Here is a 21,709-nt window from a genome sequence, read left to right on the forward strand (position 1 = left end):
ACTACACAATTTTTTCTTTATATTTTTAATTGGGATTTTAAAAGACCAAATTTTGAAAACTAATATATCACTAAAATAAAAAGATAGAATAGAATGTCCAAATATATAATTTATATATATATATATATATATATATATAAAAATAAGGAAAGAACTAAATTAGAGAACTGAACTATTAGAAAATTCAGTTCTCTTTCTCACCCAAAACCCGCAACGATTTTACTTAGCTCTCTTTCAAGGCATAAAACCTGAAACGCTTTAGCCTATGTTTTCAGCAAAGAGAGGGAAGTTTATACTAAGCAACGTAAAATGGTGTGTCCTTTTGGTGAATAAAATCTCCTCTTATCCACTTTTTGTTGCTTAGTTAGGCATTGTTCAAGGATGTGTATTGCAGGATTCGAGATTCCGGGAATCGCGGCTTTAGGGTGAGCAAGAGCATGAAAGGAAGAGGCCTTCTTAACAAACAATTTTGCCTTTGGAAGAAAAAATTCAAGTTCACATTTTGTATAGCTTAAGCATTTTCATTGCAAAAAACAGTTTAAAATCAAAGTGTGTTTAATCCTTTAACAATATGGAGTTTTAGCTTTACTATTTCTTCTTCAAAAATTGGGAGTTAAAGGGGCAAAATTTGGAAATGCATAGCAAAAGATTCAAGCATATGAGATAATATACAAGATTATATGATTATTATATACATTCATATAGAAAGGTTTCACTTATATAAACATGCAATTTTGTACAAAAGAGTGATTTTTCATACATTGGAGAAACTTATGAAAAGAATGTAACATTACTTCTATCAATAATGTTAATACTTATATATCAACATTATAATGTGTTGTCATACATATATGAACAAACAATAGTTCTACTTGCAGAAGCTCAACTAAGAATCACTAGAATTCTTTAACTTAATTAATTCAAACAAGAACCAATATAATAATCATACTAAACAAAATGTATATCTATATCTAAATATATATATAGATGATCACATACATATATGAACAACGCAATCATCACAATACAACAAATAATTCAATCAATATTGTAGAATCTCAACTAAGAATTCACTATCTTTCCTAATTCAAACAAAATGAACACACATTTTCAATATATATACACGTAGTATACATATAAATATATATGTGTTCTCACATATGTATGAACAAATAACTGTTGCATTCATAATAAGAATCACTATAATTCACACCAGTTCATATTCAAACAGGCAACAAAAAAAGTATATTACTATATATTGTTTTCATCTCTGTATTAGTGAACAAAATATCTATACATAATATATTTATACATATATATATATGTTCTCACACATGTTCTAACAAACAATTCTTGTATTCAATCATTACAAAACAACAAAATAAAAAACTTTTTCGATAAACTAAGAATCACTATAATTCACACTAATTCAAACTCAAACAAGCACAAAATATGCATAATAGTATACATAGATTTCAATCATTAATCCAAATTGTTTTCTAAAGATTACTATAAATACACATACATATCTAAAACATAATCTCATACATATCAACTAAGAACCAATAAATGAAACAAATACTTAGAAATGTAACAAAATGCAAACCCATTATCAAAAAAAGGATTTTTCAACCTTCAAAATTAATTAAGCTAAAATAAACTGAGCAGATCCACAAACCCTAGCACAAATATGATATAAATACCAAAATTAATTTCATCGACTTAACACAAAACAACATAATTAAGATCAAAATAGAACCTAATAATAAGTATTTTTTAACTCAAAAATATCCATTAAAAAAAAGAGCAAGAAACAAAAACATTCGTTTAGAAAAATACCCAAAAATCTAAAAACCAAATTTTGCTCTCTCATAATCTTCCATTTCCATACATTGATTTAAAACCTGAGCTTGGTGAAAAACCATCGGTTCTTTCCAGTTTTGAACCTCTCCTCGAAACGCTTCTTCGCCTCCTTCAAAGCCGTGACCTTCTTATCCTTAGATTGAAGAACATCAACGTTAACAACATCCTTGAGATCAACATCGAGTGTGTAACGAGTCGGCATCAAGTGCTGGTAGTTAACGAGCTTCACGAAGGCTTTCACTCGTGACTTCTTAGCGGTTTTCTTAGCTGAATCTTTACGGATAACCTTGCTTGGGTACTTGTTGATTCCGGCGACCAAACAGTGACCGTAGGGACGATCGCGAGTTCCGTCGTCGAAGTTACGGATGATGACGGCTTTGCGTCCAGCGTAACGTCCTTGGAGGACGATTACGGCCTTGTTTTGCTTCAAGAATTTCACCATTTTCGCTCTGTGCCTCTCTCTTCTGTTCTCCTCTCTCTCTCTCTCTAGATTTGGGCAAAAACCCTAGCGTGTGTTTATATAGCTGTGAAACCCTAGCTTTGGTTGTGTTGTATTTGGATTTGGGCTTTAAATGGGCCCATTTAGGAAAAATAAGGCTTTTATGGGCCTTAAACAAGCAGAAGGAGAAGTTGGGGTAAATTGAAAAAATGACTCTTTTATTAATCAATTAACCAAATTTGTGTCTAATTTTATATTTATTTGAAACATACCTCTTTTTATATGTATTGTACCCAAAATACCCTGACATAAGAGAGTCACATGGAGAGTATCTTGAAGTGACAGGGGCAAAATTGGTACAATATTTTAAAAAAGAGGTAAAAATGATAGATTTTAAAAAAGAGGGTAAAAATAAAAGATGACAATATAAAAAGGGTATAGAGTGTAATTTAGTCGGAGAGAAGTTAGCCTCTTTACTCTTTGCACGTATTTAGTAGAAATAATCACCAAAAATTTAACTTTTTTACTTTTATACTATTTGGCAGAATTTTTTTTAAAAATACTGTATTTTTTTCAAAAATATTGTGTAAGTTTTATACAGTGTACTGTATTGTGTTAAATTTTCACTGTTGTTCTACGGTTATTTTTTAGTTGTTCCACTGTTATTTTTAGTTGTTTTGTTTTATGTTCTACTGTTATTTTATGAAAATACAATTTTTTTAAAAAAAATTCCGTGTAATGGTATTTTTGTAAAAATTAACCTAAATTTTAATATTTTTATAAGTTTCGTGTATGTTTTGATGGAAAATGCCAACAATTTTGAGGAAATTACAAATTTACGGTTTTTTTTTATACTTTTTTGTGTGAAAAATATGCCTTTTTTTTTAAAAAAAAAATATATATTATTTTATGAAAAAATTAAAGAAAAAAATTAAAAAATATAAGAAAATCAAGTAAAGGTAACCAAGTACTATAAGGGGGTAACGAGTACGTTATGCTGTGTTTGCCATATTTTTTTGAATTTTTCTCGTACAATAATATTTTTGAGAAAAAAAATCATATTTTTACAAACTTATACTTCAAAAATCATAAAAATAATACTTAAAGTAATTATACAGTTTGATGTGTTTGTCTAGCCAAGTAATTACACTAACTATGTAATTTGAGGTAATTACGAGACCTTAATTATTCTTTCTAATTCTCATACTCTAATAATTACATTACACAGTTACTTTCAAACACACTCTTAAAATTCACTTTTATGAATATAGACTAAAAAAATACATATACACCACATTTATAACTACTTATAACACTCGAGATGTTCTAATTTGTAAAACCACTAAGACTAGCTCAGTGTTGAGGGAGGGATGAAAAAAATGGAGAAGTTATAGCTTCGAACTCAAAACCTTTAACTATTAAACTATTAATTAATTATAAAATACTATTATGCTACACTGAAAAAAGATGTTACTATTTGCAAGTAAAAAAAAAAGACTAATTAAGATTTTTGTCTTCTGAACTTTGACAAGTACTAAATCATGCCCATGAACTTTTAAGGCCGTTAAAAACAAAGAAGGACTAAAATGCAAAAAAAAACTATTGAGGACTAATATGCAAATAAAAAAATACCTAGTAGAGTTTCCATTACAGTTCTGAGAAAGTTGGCCTAAGAAGACGAAAGAGAGAAGAGATGGGAAGAACTGAGAGAGACCGCCTTTTTCAGATTCTCAGTCTTCATCTCAATAACATCCATGAAACTTTTCAGGTCAATTTCTTTCTCATATATATGTTTGTATTTGTAATTATATAGTTTACTTGATTAACAATGAGTTTGTGTGTGTGTTTTTGTTGTTTGGATGGATGTAGCTTTTCGATCAAGCTCCAGTTTCTTCTTCCATTGCTAAAGCTAACTGGGATGAGGTTGTAAAGATGGGGGATGGAGTCTCCAGACAAGCTACCATTTGTAATTTCTCTTTCTTATTATTATGATTTTTTTTTTCTACCTTTGTTTTGTGTTTTTGAATGTATTATCAGATTTTGAGATTGTTTATTAGTCATTTTGTTGATTTGTGAAGTTTCTTCAATTTATCATGTGAATGAATATATGTGTGAAATTGTTGGTAGTGGAGTTTCTTTGATATGTCAATTAGGGTTTTCTTATTCATGTTTATTGAATCTTCTAGTGTTGATTTTGCTTTTTGGGTATTCAGAATTTGGTACTTTTGTTTCTGCTATGTGATTTTTCAGTAACACTAAGTTCTTTTGTTTAGAGATAATGAAATAGAATAGAATTGAAAAGAATCATTTTTTATTTCGTTTCTTTGTTTAGTTGTATTTTAAAGTATTAGAATGATTTTTTTTCACTATTTTGGTGGAATGACGAAAGAACATTCCAATACAAGATGAATATTTTTTTTTTATTAATTTTATTAATGCTTTGTAGATTTATATCATTCATATTCCTGTTCTCATTCTTATTTTTGTGTTTTGATTTTTCCCAACTAACTGTACCCTAAGTAATAACTGTTTTCTTAGTTCAAAGGAAGATCTGTATGAACACTTCTCTTATAGGATGATTGTAAAAGTATTGTCCTCTGAATTAGCTTAAGTAGAAAGTTTTCGACTTGGCACATTCGAAACAATTCTTGTCAAGAAATATTGAATGTTCATGTGTGAAAAATGGTAACTTTCTTTGTTTTAAACTTCATCATATAGTACAGTATTAGTGTGTATATCATAGGTATTTTCTAAGTGGTTATTTTTGGGGCAATCTGGAGTTTGTGCAACCATAATTCAATCCTTTGCAAAGTTCTCGATTCTCATCTGTGAAAACCAAAAGAAAAAAGGCATCCCGAGAAGTTTCTGAGATATAAATTATTTCCTTTGTTTTTTGTGCTGTTTAGAAAATGGAAGAAACTGTTAGTAATGAACTCTCATTGTCTTTTAATTTTCAGTTGGAATGCTTTGGGTTGAACGAACCCCGAAAGCTAGTGAACTCCAAGAGAACATGGAAGTATACTTCAACACGCTGCAGGGTTTTATTCTACTTTCTCATGGGAGTACAGTAGGTGCAGGGCCTACCTTATCGTCTTGTGTCTATGCAGCTGTGAAGCGAGTTGTTGATTCCAGCTTTCATTTATGGAAGGAGTCTGTCTCATCATATGGTAATCTTTCTGTCTCTCTCAACCTAGTTATAAAGACGCTCATGAGAATAGAACAAACAGAGAGCCAAAAGAACTAGAATCTCAATTGATATTGCTGAGAAAAGGAAAATACAATGAACTGATCTTAGGCAAATAACACAATTCTTTGCATAACTTCTAATTCTTCTTAAACTCTTATATATACTATTCTAATCTCTCCACAAACACTAACATTCCTTAATAAAAAGACTCACACACCCTTTCATATACTCTCTTATACCGTGTTCTATTATCTTGGGGTCTAACACAATGTGGCCTCCTTTCATATGCATAGCTTTGCAAATTTCTGTTGCACTTATGCCCCGCTTTCTTTATACTCTATTGTTTGCTTTTTAATTTTTATATCGTCTAGTCTGTAATACATGTTAGCTTCCATAGTATTTTTCTGTACAATTGTTGATCATAAACCATATGGTATGGAGTTACTGATCATATGTTAACTAAGATGCAATTCTTTCCTAGAAATGCTGCTATTGGCCGAAATAGCCTGCCTAAGTCTTTTTTCTCACAATTTCGGTCTCAGTAGTGACATTCTGATGATTCTTTAGCATGATAGTAATTCGATAGTTTGAAGCTAAGTTGAATAGAACCTTATATTTTGTGAGTATACATTGACAGGAACAGACGAGAAACAATCGATCCCGCAGCTGGTTGGCACGGTGTGGGAAGCATGTTCCGCTCTTCAGAAAACTCCAGGCAATAACATTACGGCAATTGGGCGAGCAATATCTCAGGTTGCAGTTACGATGAAGGATGTTCTCCGCGAGATGAAGGAGCTCAAGCCTGGATCCACAGACCCAAAAGATGATAACGGTAATGACGACGACGATGACGATGATGATTTATGTGAAGGTGATCTTGGAAATGATTTGTCACCTGAAGAGATGAAAGTTGCCCAGTTAACCATTGCTGCAGTATCCGCGACACTTGTAGTGATAAAAGAAATTATCCGCTCCATCACGAGTTTGCTCAAGATCGGGAACACGAATGACAACACTACTGTTGTGGATTCGTTGGAGAATTTGTTGAAACAGATTCAAAAAATCGGCGAACAGATTGATGAGATGGGGGCCTGTCTTTATCCACCACAGGAAGTTCCCGTTATAAAAACAGCAGCAGAAAAAATCTCGGGCATCGTCGATGACATGCAAAAAGAAGTTGAAAACCTTAAGGGAACCTCAGAAGGTTTTCTTCAAGCATGTTATGGATTGAAGGTCTCACTAGCAGAGTTAAAATCTGAACTAGATTCATCAAGTCCTTTAGATATAGAGTCCAAATTGCAGAAAGTTGATTTGAACAATTAAGAGAGAAACATCAATGTTTTGGTCATGTGAAATTAGATACCATTTTGGCAAATTTTGATTAAGACTGTTGTTTATCATGAATCCATTTTGAGATTTTGGATTGAAAAATAACTGTTACCAACTGTATATTTCATTAGAAAATGTCTACAATAGTCGATAAATTCGGAAAATTTATACGAGTGGCTTATAGCTTTATGCCCTCTGAATTTACATGCTGATATGAATTTACATGATTTTTTTTTTCTCTAGACTCTCAATCTGACAAAGGCTTATTGGAACAATCATGCATTTTCGAACGGTTTAACGCCCTGTAACCTTAACCATCCAGGCACCGCCCAAGTAGAGACCGAGCAACGGTGCTGCCAGAAGACACTGAGTAAGAGGATCGGTTGATGGTGTCAAGACAGCAGCCACCACAACCGCCCCGACTACAACATATCTCCATATCGACAACATTTGGTCTCCTGTGAAAAGCCCTACTTGTCCCAATAGGAACTGAATAACCGGAACCTGTAAAAATCATGGAAGAGGATTTTTAAGATGATCAACAATCTTCGGGCAATAAATTGTATCGGGAAATAAGGCGTTTGAAAGGGGGTCGGATACCTGGAAAGACAAGCCTGTGCTGAACATGAGAATAAGTATAAACTCAAAGTACTGATCAATGGACCATAGTGATTCCACAACTCCTTCGGCATAAGTAACGAAAAAGGTCAATGCTGCTGGTGCAAGAACCAAGTAGGAGAAGACAATTCCAGCATAGAAAAGTACCGAGGAGCCTAAAACAATCGGCCCCAGAAATCTTCTTTCTGATTTTGTTAACCCTGGAAGAACAAATGCTATAATCTCATATAGGATGATAGGGCTTCCTATGAGAAGACCACAGTATCCTGATACCTGCAGTAAGAGCATAAGAACATATTGTGTTATTTACTTAGTTTCTAGTTTCCCGAAGCCATCGATTCTACTGAAATTTACGAGCAACTCTTGTCTATCGAGATTAAGAGATGTGTTCCAATTGTTTCTAACCTTTAGAGATGTGAAGAAAAACTCGCCAGGAGCGAGCTGCAGGAACCTAACACCCTGTGTTTTAACTGGAGCTTCAAGAATCATGATCAATTCTTTCGAAAATGCAAAGCAACCGACGATGGCTCCTCCAACTGCCAAAACTGATATAAAAAGCCTCTCGCGCAGCTCTTCAAGATGATCAAATAAGCTCATTTCTTTATCGTCCGGGAGAAGCTCTTTCTCGGGATATAGAAAGTCATAAATGGGACTTCCCCCATTTTTTCGGGCAAGATTTCCAAGCGCTTCTTCTGTTGAAATGTCAGCAACATCTACAGAATGGATCATAACATAACTTTAGCTTCCAAAGTCACAAATCAAAAAATCCAAAACAAAATCTACAAAGGACATTAGAGAGATTCTTTGTATAATCATTATCTTAACTACTGACATGAACCTTGTTCCTACATGACCCGATCAATTCGATCAGGCACTCGCCATCTATTTTCATTGTTCCATTCTCTCACAACACTAAAAAAAACTATTGTTCAATTCTTTCACAACATGAAAAAACCAACAACTCAGAGGTGTCCCTTTCAGTCCAGAATTGGGTTATGGCCTCACAATCACTAGCCGATATACTTTTCTCTCATACCTTTCTTAGTTCATAGTCTGATATTCTGGTAACCTAAGTGTAGAGGAACCACACCAATCTATCCCAAACTCAATATCCCAACCTAAGAACTTAATTAATGGTCCTAAAATAACCTAACTTGAACCAAATTGGAATATTAAAAAAAAAAAGCAAAAACTTCAAACCTCAAATCCAAAACAAAACAAAAAAAATAAGTTTCACTTCCAACTATATAAATCCCATAAAAGCACTCAAAAAACCAGCTTTAAACTACTAAATATATAGTTTTCAACTAACACTAAACAAAAAACAGAAACAAACCCATGATTCTTCAATTGCTTTAGATAAATTCTTAACACAAAAAAAATGAACTTTAAACAAGAAAACTCAAATCCAGATTAAATTCCAAGTATTTAACTAACACTAAACAAAAACCCATGATTCTTCAATTGCTTTACATAAATTCTAAACACAAAAAAAATGAACTTTAAACAAGAAATTCAAAATTTTCACTAAGTTCAAATCTCACCAGGTCTATCTTCAACAGCAGAGCCAATCCCACTACCCAATTCAATCTGCTTCTCTCTCAAATCATCATCAACAGCAAAACAAACTCCAGACCCAGAATTCTTCCTCCTCCGAGTCGTTAACCTCAATATTGGGTTTTGGGTTTTGGGGTTTTGAGCTTGAATTGAGCTCAACTGTGTTCTGACTGAGTTAGACCCAAAACGATCGAAACAGCTGTGCTTATTGTTGTTGAGGTTGAGATTGAGATTGAAGTGTAATTGGGGAATTAGAGAACCGCTTGTGCTTCCCATCTCAAATCTCACTCTATGCGTGTTGATTTTTGGTTCAAAGTTTGGAGCTTTGATTGGTTCGTTGGTAGTTGTTGTTTAGTTCTTTTGTTCTTCTTCCAAAATATTTCCGAACACAGAAAAATCTGAATTGGGAAATGATTGGTTGGTTCGTTCTTAAATCTTTATTACGTAATTTTAACTTGGGCCTTAAATGGGCTTGGGCTTTTTCTTGAGCCCAAGAGTATTGTATACGCATTTATTTGGGGTATGTTGAAACATAGTATTAATGAACTAAATCTACCTCCAATTTTATATTTAATTGAAACATACCTCTTTTTATATGTATTGTACTCAAAATATCCTGACATAAAGGAGTTATATGGAGAGTATATTGAGGTGATAAGAGTAAAATTGGTAAAGTATTTTAAAAAAAAAGTAAAATGATAGGCTTTAAAAAAGAGGGTAAAAAAAAAAAAAGGACAATATGAAAATGGTATAGAGTCTAATTTCCTCATTTTTACTTTACTTCATTTAATTTTCAGTTCCATTTTCACATTTGGTAAGATATAATAGATATCCTTATTATATGTTAGACTTAAGTAAAGAGTGAGAGTATATTGGATAATCCACTTATAAAAGTGAGTATTTTAATAAAATATAATATGAGTATATTTTTGATAAATTGATACGAAAAAATGATTTTTCTCAACTTGTTCCAGAACGTGTGTTAGGGTGTTCATAAAATATCTAAACTAATTTAATTCGCACAATTCAATTCTAAATGCATATTAAATAATTATTTAGAGTTATTTTAATCTTTTATGTTAGGATAAATTTATTTACACCTAATTTCTTTTACAACACTTTTTTTTTTCTAATTTATATTCTTAAAAAATTATGCTTATTAAATAAAAATAAATTATATTTTAATTTGGGTCTTTTAATGAAATTTTTCGTTTTCTTTTAAAAAAAAAGTAAAAATTCTAAATGTGGACAAAATTAAGAGCATGACACATACACAAAAATGGGAAGCTAAGCTTTAATAATATATATATCTACAAAATGAATAATAGAAAATATTATTTAGAGGTAAATCTTCATATTCGGAAGATATGAACATAAGAACGCAAATAGCTATACATTATGAAGTAATGTAATACATTAATCCAACTTAAACCCAATTTTAGAAACATTGACCCAATAATAATGGCTAATAAAAATAGCTAATTAATCAAGTTTATATAATGGAGTCAAAATACCATAGCAAAATAAGTGAAAAAAAGTAGAAAAAAAAAAAAAAACAAACAAAAAAACAAATTATGTCTCCAATTTTAAGCTTATGTGGAATAGTTAATCTATTCATAATTTTGGCATCTCATGGCAAGGCCCAAGTTTTTGATATCACAAAAAAAGGTGCAACAACTAGTAGTTCAGATATTTCCAAGGTAAGAAATTAGTGTCTAATTAATTTGAATTTTATTTTTAAGAAATGTTTCTTTATTTTCTTTGAATCGAGTTGCGCACTTTGTTGCCAGAAACTCTCGATTGTTAGTTGATTGTATTATTACAGAGATTTCGGCTCTTTATAAATTGTTATCTATTTTGCTGAGCGATTTGCTCTATTTAAATAAAACTCTAAAAGTGTATTTTATATTGTTTGTATTTATGCATGTAGAGTTTGTTAGAGGCTTGGAATGGAGCTTGTGCATCATCAACACCGAGTAAAGTGTTGGTGCCGAAAGGGACATTCCAATTAAGCGCAGCAATGCTACAAGGACCCTGCAAGGCTCCTATTAATTTCGATTTGGAAGGCACATTGCAGGCACCTGGATTGGGCTCTAGTTACAGTTCTGGCAACAATTGGATCGTTTTTGCTTATGTCGACCAACTCACTATCTCCGGTACTGGCACTTTCGACGGTCGAGGCCCCACCGCTTGGGGTAAAAAATGTGATTGGAATGAGTTCTGCGGTAGCCTTCCCATTGTAAGAATATTATTCTCTATATTGTGTTTGGCACAAATTGAAAGTTATGATGAATTGGATAATTTTATCTAATAGCTTAAAATTATTTATATATCATCGGATTATAAAAAATAATTTGATAAATATAGTGTATATCATAAATTTAATTTTTTTTTAAAAGAAATAAGCTTTTTTACTTTTAAATTATAAGTGATATGTATCATATTCTTTTTAATATTATTTAATTTTCATAATTATTATTTACTGAAAATAATGTATTTTTTCGTTAAAAATCTTATATTCAAAATTATTTAACATTATTTTATTAAAAAGATAATTATAGAATGATATTTTTAATTGAAAAAATATTTATACTTTATTTAGTGTGTACTACCCCAAACATGGTACATGACTAACATAATCTCAATCAAATCTAATCAAATACTAAAAAGAAAATTTACATGGTATACTAACTTTTGTCATTTTTTTACAAAAATATAGTCAGGCAGTATTTTTTATTTTTTTACTGTGTTTTTTTATAAGTTTCATACTGCAGTATACTGTGTTAAGTTTTTACTAGTGTTTTGAGTTGTTCTGTTTTGTATTCTAGTAGTATTTTATAAAAACACAGAATTTTTATAAAAATTACCCCAAATTCCAACATTTTTGTAAATTTCTCTACTAAAATTGGTTTAATCCAATCTGGTGTGTCAAACAGGACCATATATGATCAATTTGTTTGTTTTTTATTTAACATTATTTGCAAATATATAATAAACAGAATTTAAGGTTCAACTTTGTGACCAACTCCATAATCGAAGACATTACAAGCAAAGACAGCAAACAGTTTCATGTGAACCTTATTGGGTGCAAGAACATGACCTTCCAACACTTCCATGTCCTGGCACCCGAAAAGAGCCTCAACACCGATGGAATCCACATTGGAAAATCAAGCAACATCAAGATCACCAACACCACAATCGAAACTGGAGATGATTGCATCTCTATTGGGGATGGAAGCAACCAAATCACAATCACTAATGTCACATGCGGACCTGGCCACGGCATCAGCATCGGTAGTTTAGGAAAGTACAAAGATGAGGAGCCTGTCAAAGGTGTTTACGTCAAGAGTTGCACATTAAAGAACACACAAAATGGGGTTCGAATCAAAACTTGGCCTGATTCCAAACCAGGAGCAGCATCAGACCTACATTTTGAAGACATTACAATGGAGAATGTTGGCAACCCAGTGTTGATTGACCAAGAATATTGTCCCTTTAATGGTTGCAAGGCCAAACTTCCTTCCAATGTTAAAATCAGTAATGTAAGTTTTAAGAGAATAAGGGGTACTTCTTCTACACCATTAGCTATAAAATTGGTGTGTAGTGGTGGAATGCCTTGCCAGAACGTCGTCGTTTCTGACATTAATTTGAAGTATAATGGGACTCAAGGGTCAATGTCTTCTGAGTGCAAAAATGTCAAACCTGCCGTGAGTGGAACTCTCAACCCGCCAATATGCTCTATCACCCATTAGTTTAATAATTACTCTTGTTTTATTTTTGCTAAAGTGATATTTATTGCTCTTTTAATTAATGTAAATAATTAAAAGAATGTCCTCAAGCAAAAATTCTTGTTTTAATTCTAAAATGATATATGTAACAAAGAAGATTATATTTTAAGGAATTTTGATTTTTTTTTTTACATTCTTGCATATTTTTTTTCTTACACAATGTTGTTTTTAGGTTGTTTCAAAAAAGACTGTTATTTACACATTGTGAAAAATATAATACAATGTTGCAACAACATAAAAATAACCTTATATTCCTTCTAAAATATCACAAATCTGTAAAAATATAAAGGAAAAAAAATCTGTAATGTAAAAATATTATAATTTTAAGTACTTTATGTAAATTTGTCAAGATATAATTATATATAACACTAATTTTTGTAAACATTTTACATTTTTACGTTCATTTTTTTTTATATATTTTTACGGTATTCTATAAAATATAAGAAAAAAAATAAGAAAATTACATACAAGTAACAAGAAAATAACTTCAAAATAACATCAAAAGAGTATAATAAATAATAAAAAAATTAACAACAAAATAACAAGGATACAACATAAAAATACCTCAAAAAACCGTATTTTATGGAAATGAAATTTAAAAAACTTTAAAAATATTGAAAACTCGGCACAAACTGTATTTTTTTGTAATTTTTGTATTTTTTTTTAAATTATCCCTCTTAAATGGGCTTCTATTGGGCTTTTCTGGCCTCGGCCCACTCTTCTATTAGCCTATAAATACCCCATTCCCTCCTTCTCCACTCTTTTTTCCCGCCATTTTTTCTCTCTTACAGAGAAAAGAAAATCAACAGACTTTATTCTCAACAAACTTTCTTCGAATCAAAGTTCGATTTCAATGGGAAGAGATAATTTTGCGGAGAAAGCTCTGATTTTTCTGCGGAGCAGGCTTTGTGATCCTTCTTTTATCTTCAGTTCTTTCTCCAACTCTCCCGATTCAAATTACAGGTCAAAATTTTCTGTTTGTTTAAAAAAAAATAAAATCACTACATTTTCAAAAATAGATAACTTTAGTAAAAATTACTATATTCTGCTTCGTTTTCATTTGCCTAAATTGAGTTTTTTCTTAATTTTTTCAGTAAATTGAAATTCATAGTGTCGAGTTCGGTCATCGAGGGTTGTAATAACTCTATTCTGCTTCTTGGTCCTCGTGGTTCTGGAAAAGTTGCAGTAAGCTAATCTTTTGTTTTTGATTTTATTAGGGTTTTTCAATTTTGATTATTTTAGTAAGTTATTTTTTATTTGTGTTTTTAGGTGTTGGAGCTTGTTATCAGGGATTTGTTGCTAGAATATCCAGATATGATTACAGTGGTATGATTTTATGGCTTTTTTATTTTTGATATTTTGCTTTCATCTAACTCTCCTGTTTTTATGTTTTTTTCATTTTTTTTGGTTATGTGGGAATGTAAGACTACTAAGAAATATACACTAGGTGGCGTTTGGTTGGTAGGAATAATAGTAAAATGAATAGGAATAGGAATGAGAGTGAGAATGATGATAGGAATGGAATGGAATCAAATTAAAAATACTTAAAAAAAATTATTAAAAGAATTGGTCTTTTCTTCTATTTCAAATTGGAATAGTGATTCCACTAAAATGATATAAAAGTCATTCGGTTATACTGACATTCTAATACTTTAAGATGCAACCAAACAAAAAAATTGAATAAAAATTGTTTCTATTTCGTTTCATTACCTCAAACCAAACGGCACCTAAGAGATACATTATTGAAAATGGAATGCAAAAATATAATCTAATTTGCTATTGACATGTGTTTCAGATTAAGCTAAGTGGACTCTTGCACAATGATGATATTTGCGCATTCAAGGTCTTATCCAGTTACTTTCTCCTTAATTTGATAACAATTTATGCTGAATATTCTAAAAAATATAAACTTAAAGAGTTGGTTCACATTGTCATATGTTTACTTTAAAGAGTTTGTTGTTGCTTAATTTCCCTTTCGATCATGCAGGAAATAGCTAGACAATTATGTGTCGAGAATCAGCTATTGTTTTCAAAAATGGTAACGTGCATATCTTGTTTGGGATCTCTGTGGTGTTCTTTTTTTTTTCCCCACAAGTAAATAATGCGTGAAATCTTGATTTTGATAATAATTTTACAGGCATCGTTTGATGATAATTCCCAGTTCATGTTAGCCATGCTTCGGTGAGCAAAGATTTTAGCTTTAGGTGTGATGTCTTATCAAATATTTATTGAATTTTTTGTATGGTTTTTTGTTGTTAGAGAGTGTGGATTAGCTCACAAAACAATTATTTTCATATTGGATGAATTCGATCTGTTTGCTCAGGTATGGCACACCATCATTTCCCATTTTGTTTCTCATTGCTGCAGAGCCTTGTGTTGGAAGAAAATTGCGCTTTGAATCTTCTGTTGAGACATTACTTTCTATTTCGAGTCTTTGCAGGGAAAACAGAGATTACTTTATAGTTTGCTGGATGCAATGCAGTCAGTATCATCACAGGCTGTTGTTATCGGTATCAGTTGCCGGCTGGTATGTTGCCATTTTTACTTCTTCTTCAATTTATGCTATAAAAAATACCAGTATTACAAATTACTATAAACGATGCTTAGTATGTATCGAGCGGTGATCTATGTTATCATTTTTGTTATTAATACGGATAGATTACATTTCCAGAATAAGGTCTCATCTCATTAAGTTTCAACTGATGAAGAATTTGAAAATGATGTAGGATGCGGATCAGCTTTTGGAAAAGAGAGTAAGATCTCGCTTTTCACATAGAAAATTATTATTCCTTCCTTCTATTAATGAGGAATGGCATAGGTAATGTTTTATTGTATGAGACTCTTGGATGCTAAGGCAGATTCTTCTTATGTAGTTGACAATTCTGATATAAAATTCTTCTTGTTTGATTTTGTTAAATTCGATTTCCACAGATTATTGGAGCATATTTTGTTATTGCCAACAGAGTCAACCCTCCCCCCAAACTATGTTACCGAATTCAACGAGAAGATACAAGTATCCTTAAATCGAAGAGTTTATCACTTTTAACTAAATTTCAGAGCCTGGAGTTGATTCTGCCTTTTGATATGACTTAATGGGTCTCATTAGTAATAATCATTTGTAACTAATTTACTGATATATTGTTCTTATCCGGTGAAGTCCTTGACATTGCGTAGAATATTTTAGCAGATGTAAAATTCAAAGAGATTATCACTACATGTACGAATATTGATTCCACCGTCAATGCCTTGTTGAAATTTCTGTAAGTTCGTCTCTTTCGTTTGGAAGCTCAGATGTTTCATTGTCTATTTGCCGTTACATATCATATTTTGTTCGAACTAAACTCACCCTGCACGGTCATGATTCCAGATTTCGTGCTGTTTCCAATATGGATTTGGGAACTGGATTCTTATCTCTGGAGAATTTCAAAACCGCATTATCAACTATGCAAAGGCAGCCAAAGCTAGAATGCATAAAAGGTAGAAATGCTAAGATTCTCTTACCTGTATGGAATTGCATTTTCTTTGTTAGAACATGTTATAGACATTTGATGCAATATGCATTTGAGAGAGACTAAAATTAGAATTCTATCTCTCATTTTATGAAAACTTTTAAGCTAAATATGAATTGATATGTTCAAGGATGAGTAAAGGTTTTAATCAAAATTTTGGAGACAAATGTAGCTTATGAAAGTATATTCTTTCTTTGGCGAAAGACAGGTATGGTTGGTTACCGATTCACTATTTAATGCTTCATTCACAGAAGGATTTAAACGAAATTTTCGAGATGATATGTAGGATACGAATGAAAGTTATATGTTTGAGTGAAAATTCTATCTTTTCCTATTGTTTTTATTCTTCCACTTCCCCGTAGTCCCTTAACTACTAACCCTGTTGTTTAATGTAATCAAAATTAATGGTATCGATTGCATTTTCGACCTGTGGAAACAGATTGTTCTATATTGGAACTATATATTCTGGTATGCATGAGGAGGATGGAAATTAAAGAACAAAACTCATACAACTTCAATTCCATAATGAAAGGTAAACTTGTTTCATATGAGTTTTGGAGTTGTAGCTAATTACTACTGGTTTTTTCGACTATACTTACATGTGTATGGTATGTGGCAGAGTACAAAAGCGTGCACGATTCATGCCAGACTTCAGATTATTATGCACAAAACGTTTGCTTAAGGGTATGTATTGCTATATAAGCCAAGTATTCTAATGAGAATTCATTATTTATGACATTGTTGTTGTGTTTACTACAGGCATTCGAGCACCTTTTACGACGTGAATTAATTAGTTTTGCAGACAACCGAGGAAACAATCAGTCCATTGAATTTCGTCCAGTAAAGCTTTTAGTCTCTTCCCACGAACTACATCAGGCACTGACATCAACTCGTTCCAGTCCCGTAAGTTTCTCTCCTTCTCTCGTTCCTTATCTGAATATCTTCATTATGGTTTCAAATAGAGTGCATGAAGTTTATTTCAGTTGAAGTTAGTTTAGTTGTCAGGATTAGAATAGGCCAATATTATATGTTAATAAAGAGTTCATAATATGTTTTTAATCGATTCAATCTCTAATAGTTATATTTAATCTCTTTAACAAGTTTAGTAACAAGCATAATAGAGAGAAGAACCTATGATTAGTTATTCGGAAAATGTCTAAACAAACAATTTTAATGGAAGTTTTTTATTTTGAATGTACACAAATGATAATAATTAAACAGTATGATATTTAATCAAGTTATTAAAGTAATTTTTGAAGCCTTAAATGGGGTTTGAATCGATTACAAAACAATTAGTGATGATTTTGATTGTTATTATGAATTGTTTTGTGTTGAATTACAGGCCATTCTTATTAAATTACTGGCTGGTGAGCTCTTCTCACGTAGATGATGATGATGAAATATCAAATATTAATCTCATGTTTCTTTTATTTTGGTTTGATCTTGAATTTTTTTATCCACATTATGCATTAAGATTTTATGTCAACATAATATTTAAGTTATATAACATACTTATAACTTATGTATATTATTTATCTTTTACTCAATTAAACTTTTTCAATTTTGTAAAAATTTGTAGAATTTGGGCTGATTTATGATTGAAGTAATACTTTATTTTTGTGTCAAATGTTAAAAAGAGGGATAGAATTTCTAATATTTATGTATCTAATACATTATAGGAGACATATTTATAATTTTTCTCTATTTACTCCATGTTATAATTGTTAAAAGGCACCATAGTGCTTAATATTTCAACAAAAACTCAATTTACTTAGTAAAAATATAAAGTGAAAATATTAAATAGTCAAAACAAAATAACCAATATAAGACTACAAATCAAAGGAGAGGAATATCAAACACCTCCTTCACATTCAACAAAAACCTTGTCAAATAAGGCATTCTTTGTTATGTAATGTGCTACTCAATTCGTTGATCTTAACTAAAATGTAATATCTATTATCCTAGCGGTCGATGCCCCCACATTGCTCAAGCGGACATTGATTACCCTTTTTTCAAATCCACTGCAACATCAACATTAACCGTGAACTCGCCATTTTCACTCATTCTAAACTAGGTAGCAATAAGTAGGCATGTCACGAGACAAAACATTTGACATCAATTCGAGAGAGAAAGGCTATAGGGTATGGAAAATAATAATTATTTTCATACTCATATGAAATATTTCCTAATTTATTTAAAAAGTATACAATAAGATTTATATGCTATTTTAGTATAAAAATTAATAAATAAGGTGGTCATTGGTAAAGCGATTATTATTTTTTTTTAAAATTTTAATCACAAAAATATATTCTATAATTACTTTTGTTTTTTAATTTTAAAAACAGAAAATAAAAGTGTATTATGTAAATTCACTTTTATTTTCATTTTTTAATTTTATTTAAGTCAATTTCGGGATGGAGACAGGGCTAGGGTTTGGGGTTCGAAGCTGGGGTCCGAGTCTAGGGTCTAGGGCTAGGGTCGGGGCCAGGGTCTGGGTTCAGGTTGGAGTGTCAAAATCGGGTCAGAATTTTAAATATTGATAAGTTTAATTTTTGTTTGCAAATAAATATAGTTAAGTGTAAAGTTATTATCACGTGTTATTGTATTATTTTTATTGGTATATTTAAATTTTATAATACATACAAACAAATAAAGAATTTAGACCAATTAGGTACTGCCATGTGTCATTGACTTTGACTACTCTGCTCTTCTCTCCCTCTCTTTCTTCACAGTATACAGTATCACTGATTTCAAGCTCTACCGCCATAGCCATATTCCTCTCAAAAGTAATGAACTCAGCTCCACCTTACTTCTCCAACCTTTTCTTCTACCTCTCTCTCCTCAATGAACCTCTCCATTAGGGTTTCAAAAGCTCAATCTTTTCCCACCAATTCCTTCTCTCTCATTCTCTTTCACCTCTTCTCTTCACTCCCTCACTATAACCACTCCTCACTTTCAGAAACCCATTACAGAGACCTCTTATTCACCACCATTGATAAAAAGCCCTGGGCTTTTTCCTCTTCCACCAAATGGGTCTCCCCTAAATTCAGACCCATTATTCTCAACCCCGAGTTGTTCGTACGAGTCCTCCGTTGTTCTCACCAAAGACCCAGAATCGCTTTGAGATTATTCAGATGGGTTTTGGGTCAATCTGAATTTCAATACTCAGAATTTTCCTTTTGTGCTATACTTGAAATTCTTGCTCAGAACGGTATGATGAGCTCGGCTTATTCGGTTATGGAAAGAGCGGTTAGTGTTAATATGATTGGAATTGTTGATGTTTTGATTAATGGGTTTGTTTGTTCTGATGAGATTAGTTTAAAGCTTCTTGATTTGTTGTTGTGGATTTATACTAAGAAATCAATGATTGAACAATGTTTAAAGGTGTTTGAGAAAATGACTCAAAGGGGTTTAGTTCCTAATGTTAAGAATTGTAATAGGGTTTTAAGGTTACTTAGAGATAAGAATTTGTTTGATAAAGCTAATGAGGTTTATAGATTAATGGGTTTATTAGGGATTGAATTTACTATTGTTTCTTATAATACTATGTTGGATTGTTTATGTAAAGAAGGTGAAGTGAACAAAGCTCTTGAGTTATTACCAATTATGGAGAAGAGAGGCTTTGTTGGTAATGATGTTACTTATAATGTTTTGATTAATGGGTTGTGTTCCAATGGAGAAGTTGAGCAAGCCAAGGGATTGATTGGTGAGATGTTGAGATTGGGATTAAGAGTTTCTGTTCATACTTATAATCCTTTAATCCGTTGTTGTTGTATTAAAGGATTGGTTGATGAGGCATTAGGGATTGTTGATGAGATGATTGAAAGAGGTGTTTTGCCTAGTGTTGTAACTTATAATACGATTATTTCAGGTTTTTGTAAATGGGCAAGAATGGATGAGGCTAGACAGTGTTGTTTCGATATGTTGAGGTGTAATTTGATGCCGGATATTGTAACATATAATACTCTTATTGATGGGTATTTTAAGTTGGGAAGAATGAAGGAAGCTCTCCTTATGTTTGATGAGTTGAGATGTAAGAACCTTGTTGCTACCATTGTTACTTATAATTCTCTTATAGATGGTTTTTGCAGAATGGGGCATTTGGAGTCTGCTCGATCGGTCAAGAAAGAAATGATCGATGAAGGAATTCGCCCCGATGTTTTTACTTACACAATTCTTGTGAATGGATGTCTCAAGGCAGGGTACTTATCATTGGCAAAGGAAATCTTTGATGAGATGTTGCGCGAACGCATAGTGCCCGATGGCTACGCTTACAATACACTAATTGCAGGCGAGTTTTCGCTCGGGGACACATTGAAAGCATTTAGCATCCAAGAAGAAATGCTTGTAAAGGGTGTGTGTCCCGATTTAGTCACCTACAATATCTTTGTGAGCAGTCTTTGTAAACTTCGAAATTTGAAAGAAGCTTGTGAGTCATTTCAGAATATGATAAGCGATCGAATCGTCCCCGATCATATCACATATACAAGCATCATTCATGCTCTTTTGGTAAGTAGACATATAAGAATGGCTATACAGGTATTCTACGATATGGTAAAGAAAGGCGTATCGCCTTCGGTTGTAACCTATACGGTATTGATTCACACACTTGCAGCTGAAGAAAGTAGTCTAAGACTTGCTTTTATGTTTTTCTCAGAGATGCAAAAGAAAGGTATTTTGCCAAATGTGATTACTTACAATGCATTGATAAATGGTTTTTGCAAAGGAAGGAGAATGAGTGAGGCTTATAGATTATTTGTTGAGATGGAATTCAACAAAGAAATAGTACCAAATAAGTATACTTTCACTATTTTGATAAATGAAAATTGTGACATGGGCAATTGGCAAGAGGCCATGAGATTATACAATGTGATGTTAGATAGAGAAATTCAACCTGATTTTCATACACACACTGCTCTTTTCAAGAAACTGAACAAAGACTATATGATGCAGCAAGCTGTTGAGTACCTTGAGAATCAAGTTCTTTTGTAGTGAAGAAACTGTTGATTCATCAACTCTAAGATGAACCCGAACTGACAGGCAACAATGTCGATTATTGTGTTAGTTACAATGATTCTTTATGAGATGCTAAATTAGATTTTTAGTCACATTTTTGTTATGTAATTTAGATTTTGGCCAACCTAGTAAAGATCATACCAGCCTAGGTTTCTACAGTCTGTTAATAGAATATACTAAAAGCATCTTAACTAATTTATGTCTTTTCTTCTATATAGCTCTCTGAATTTTGACTTGTAAAATTCTCATCAATGTAATAATGACAATGCTGTCCACATTACATTTCAAAACTTAGCAAAATTTGAGGTCATGTTTTCTTTTTGTGCATAGAGATTTACAAACAATTTAAGTGGTATCCTAGTCAATTTTCTCAAGAAAAATATTATTAAATTAATAAATTCAT

General features: G+C 31.8%; 6 protein-coding genes across 7 annotated transcripts; 4 read left to right on the forward strand and 2 right to left on the reverse strand.

Annotated features, from left to right (window-relative positions):
- Window positions 1-1,691: 1,691 nt before the first annotated feature.
- On the reverse strand, window positions 1,692-2,378 carry LOC115714234 (large ribosomal subunit protein eL27x). Its single transcript, XM_030642858.2, has one exon. The coding sequence runs from the start codon at window positions 2,303-2,305 to the stop codon at window positions 1,898-1,900; it is 408 nt and encodes a 135-aa protein (XP_030498718.1). The 5' UTR covers window positions 2,306-2,378; the 3' UTR covers window positions 1,692-1,897.
- A 1,495-nt stretch (window positions 2,379-3,873) lies between these two features.
- On the forward strand, window positions 3,874-6,982 carry LOC115712479 (uncharacterized). Its single transcript, XM_030640758.2, has 4 exons — window positions 3,874-4,070; window positions 4,172-4,268; window positions 5,260-5,469; window positions 6,127-6,982. The coding sequence occupies exons 1-4, from the start codon at window positions 3,996-3,998 to the stop codon at window positions 6,810-6,812; spliced, it is 1,068 nt and encodes a 355-aa protein (XP_030496618.2). The 5' UTR covers window positions 3,874-3,995; the 3' UTR covers window positions 6,813-6,982.
- Window positions 6,913-9,406, reverse strand: LOC115712478 (sec-independent protein translocase protein TATC, chloroplastic). The gene is made up of 4 exons (XM_030640757.2): window positions 8,981-9,406; window positions 7,842-8,149; window positions 7,419-7,709; window positions 6,913-7,322 (listed from the first exon to the last, which is right to left on the reverse strand). Exons 1-4 carry the CDS (start codon window positions 9,267-9,269, stop codon window positions 7,113-7,115), a joined length of 1,098 nt encoding a protein of 365 aa, XP_030496617.2. The 5' UTR covers window positions 9,270-9,406; the 3' UTR covers window positions 6,913-7,112.
- Window positions 9,407-10,231: 825 nt separating this feature from the next.
- Window positions 10,232-12,912, forward strand: LOC115712320 (exopolygalacturonase-like). The gene is made up of 3 exons (XM_030640582.2): window positions 10,232-10,693; window positions 10,924-11,232; window positions 11,993-12,912. Exons 1-3 carry the CDS (start codon window positions 10,568-10,570, stop codon window positions 12,743-12,745), a joined length of 1,188 nt encoding a protein of 395 aa, XP_030496442.1. The 5' UTR covers window positions 10,232-10,567; the 3' UTR covers window positions 12,746-12,912.
- Window positions 12,913-13,442: 530 nt separating this feature from the next.
- On the forward strand, window positions 13,443-17,862 carry LOC115714496 (origin of replication complex subunit 4). 2 transcript variants are annotated; one of them, XM_030643221.2, is made up of 16 exons: window positions 13,446-13,744; window positions 13,876-13,966; window positions 14,051-14,107; window positions 14,577-14,624; window positions 14,769-14,819; window positions 14,919-14,962; window positions 15,041-15,104; window positions 15,222-15,308; window positions 15,508-15,599; window positions 15,713-15,794; window positions 15,956-16,041; window positions 16,149-16,258; window positions 16,730-16,822; window positions 16,910-16,974; window positions 17,050-17,193; window positions 17,633-17,862. In XM_030643221.2, exons 1-16 carry the CDS (start codon window positions 13,635-13,637, stop codon window positions 17,678-17,680), a joined length of 1,272 nt encoding a protein of 423 aa, XP_030499081.2. In that variant the 5' UTR covers window positions 13,446-13,634; the 3' UTR covers window positions 17,681-17,862. The 2 variants fall into 2 exon arrangements, with proteins under 2 accessions (XP_060969105.1, XP_030499081.2); XM_061113122.1 differs by lacking the exon at window positions 17,633-17,862 and having other exon boundaries at window positions 13,443-13,744; window positions 17,050-17,576.
- A 1,107-nt stretch (window positions 17,863-18,969) lies between these two features.
- LOC115712583 (pentatricopeptide repeat-containing protein At1g22960, mitochondrial) lies at window positions 18,970-21,661 on the forward strand. Its single transcript, XM_030640883.2, has one exon. The coding sequence runs from the start codon at window positions 19,135-19,137 to the stop codon at window positions 21,280-21,282; it is 2,148 nt and encodes a 715-aa protein (XP_030496743.2). The 5' UTR covers window positions 18,970-19,134; the 3' UTR covers window positions 21,283-21,661.
- Window positions 21,662-21,709: the final 48 nt, after the last annotated feature.

This window comes from Cannabis sativa, chromosome 4 (assembly GCF_029168945.1).
Source record: "Cannabis sativa cultivar Pink pepper isolate KNU-18-1 chromosome 4, ASM2916894v1, whole genome shotgun sequence".
NCBI classification, from domain to species: domain Eukaryota; kingdom Viridiplantae; phylum Streptophyta; class Magnoliopsida; order Rosales; family Cannabaceae; genus Cannabis; species Cannabis sativa.

Excerpts from the sequence above, each read along its gene's own strand:
- LOC115712479 (XM_030640758.2), top strand. The coding sequence starts at position 3,996 with ATGGGAAGAACTGAGAGAGACCGCCTTTTTCAGATTCTCAGTCTTCAT. Across the intron at positions 4,071-4,171 it reads ACATCCATGAAACTTTTCAG|CTTTTCGATCAAGCTCCAGT; the intron begins GTCAATTTCTTT and ends GGATGGATGTAG. Across the intron at positions 4,269-5,259 it reads CTCCAGACAAGCTACCATTT|TTGGAATGCTTTGGGTTGAA; the intron begins GTAATTTCTCTT and ends TTTAATTTTCAG.
- LOC115714496 (XM_061113122.1), top strand. The coding sequence starts at position 13,635 with ATGGGAAGAGATAATTTTGCGGAGAAAGCTCTGATTTTTCTGCGGAGC. Across the intron at positions 14,820-14,918 it reads AGCTATTGTTTTCAAAAATG|GCATCGTTTGATGATAATTC; the intron begins GTAACGTGCATA and ends ATAATTTTACAG. Across the intron at positions 15,600-15,712 it reads ATTAATGAGGAATGGCATAG|ATTATTGGAGCATATTTTGT; the intron begins GTAATGTTTTAT and ends CGATTTCCACAG.
- LOC115712583 (XM_030640883.2), top strand. The coding sequence starts at position 19,135 with ATGAACCTCTCCATTAGGGTTTCAAAAGCTCAATCTTTTCCCACCAAT.
- LOC115712320 (XM_030640582.2), top strand. The coding sequence starts at position 10,568 with ATGTCTCCAATTTTAAGCTTATGTGGAATAGTTAATCTATTCATAATT. Across the intron at positions 10,694-10,923 it reads GTAGTTCAGATATTTCCAAG|AGTTTGTTAGAGGCTTGGAA; the intron begins GTAAGAAATTAG and ends TTATGCATGTAG. Across the intron at positions 11,233-11,992 it reads TCTGCGGTAGCCTTCCCATT|AATTTAAGGTTCAACTTTGT; the intron begins GTAAGAATATTA and ends TATAATAAACAG.
- LOC115714234 (XM_030642858.2), bottom strand. The coding sequence starts at position 2,305 with ATGGTGAAATTCTTGAAGCAAAACAAGGCCGTAATCGTCCTCCAAGGA.
- LOC115712478 (XM_030640757.2), bottom strand. The coding sequence starts at position 9,269 with ATGGGAAGCACAAGCGGTTCTCTAATTCCCCAATTACACTTCAATCTC. Across the intron at positions 8,150-8,980 it reads TGCTGTTGAAGATAGACCTG|ATGTTGCTGACATTTCAACA; the intron begins GTGAGATTTGAA and ends TCCATTCTGTAG. Across the intron at positions 7,710-7,841 it reads TTTTCTTCACATCTCTAAAG|GTATCAGGATACTGTGGTCT; the intron begins GTTAGAAACAAT and ends CTCTTACTGCAG.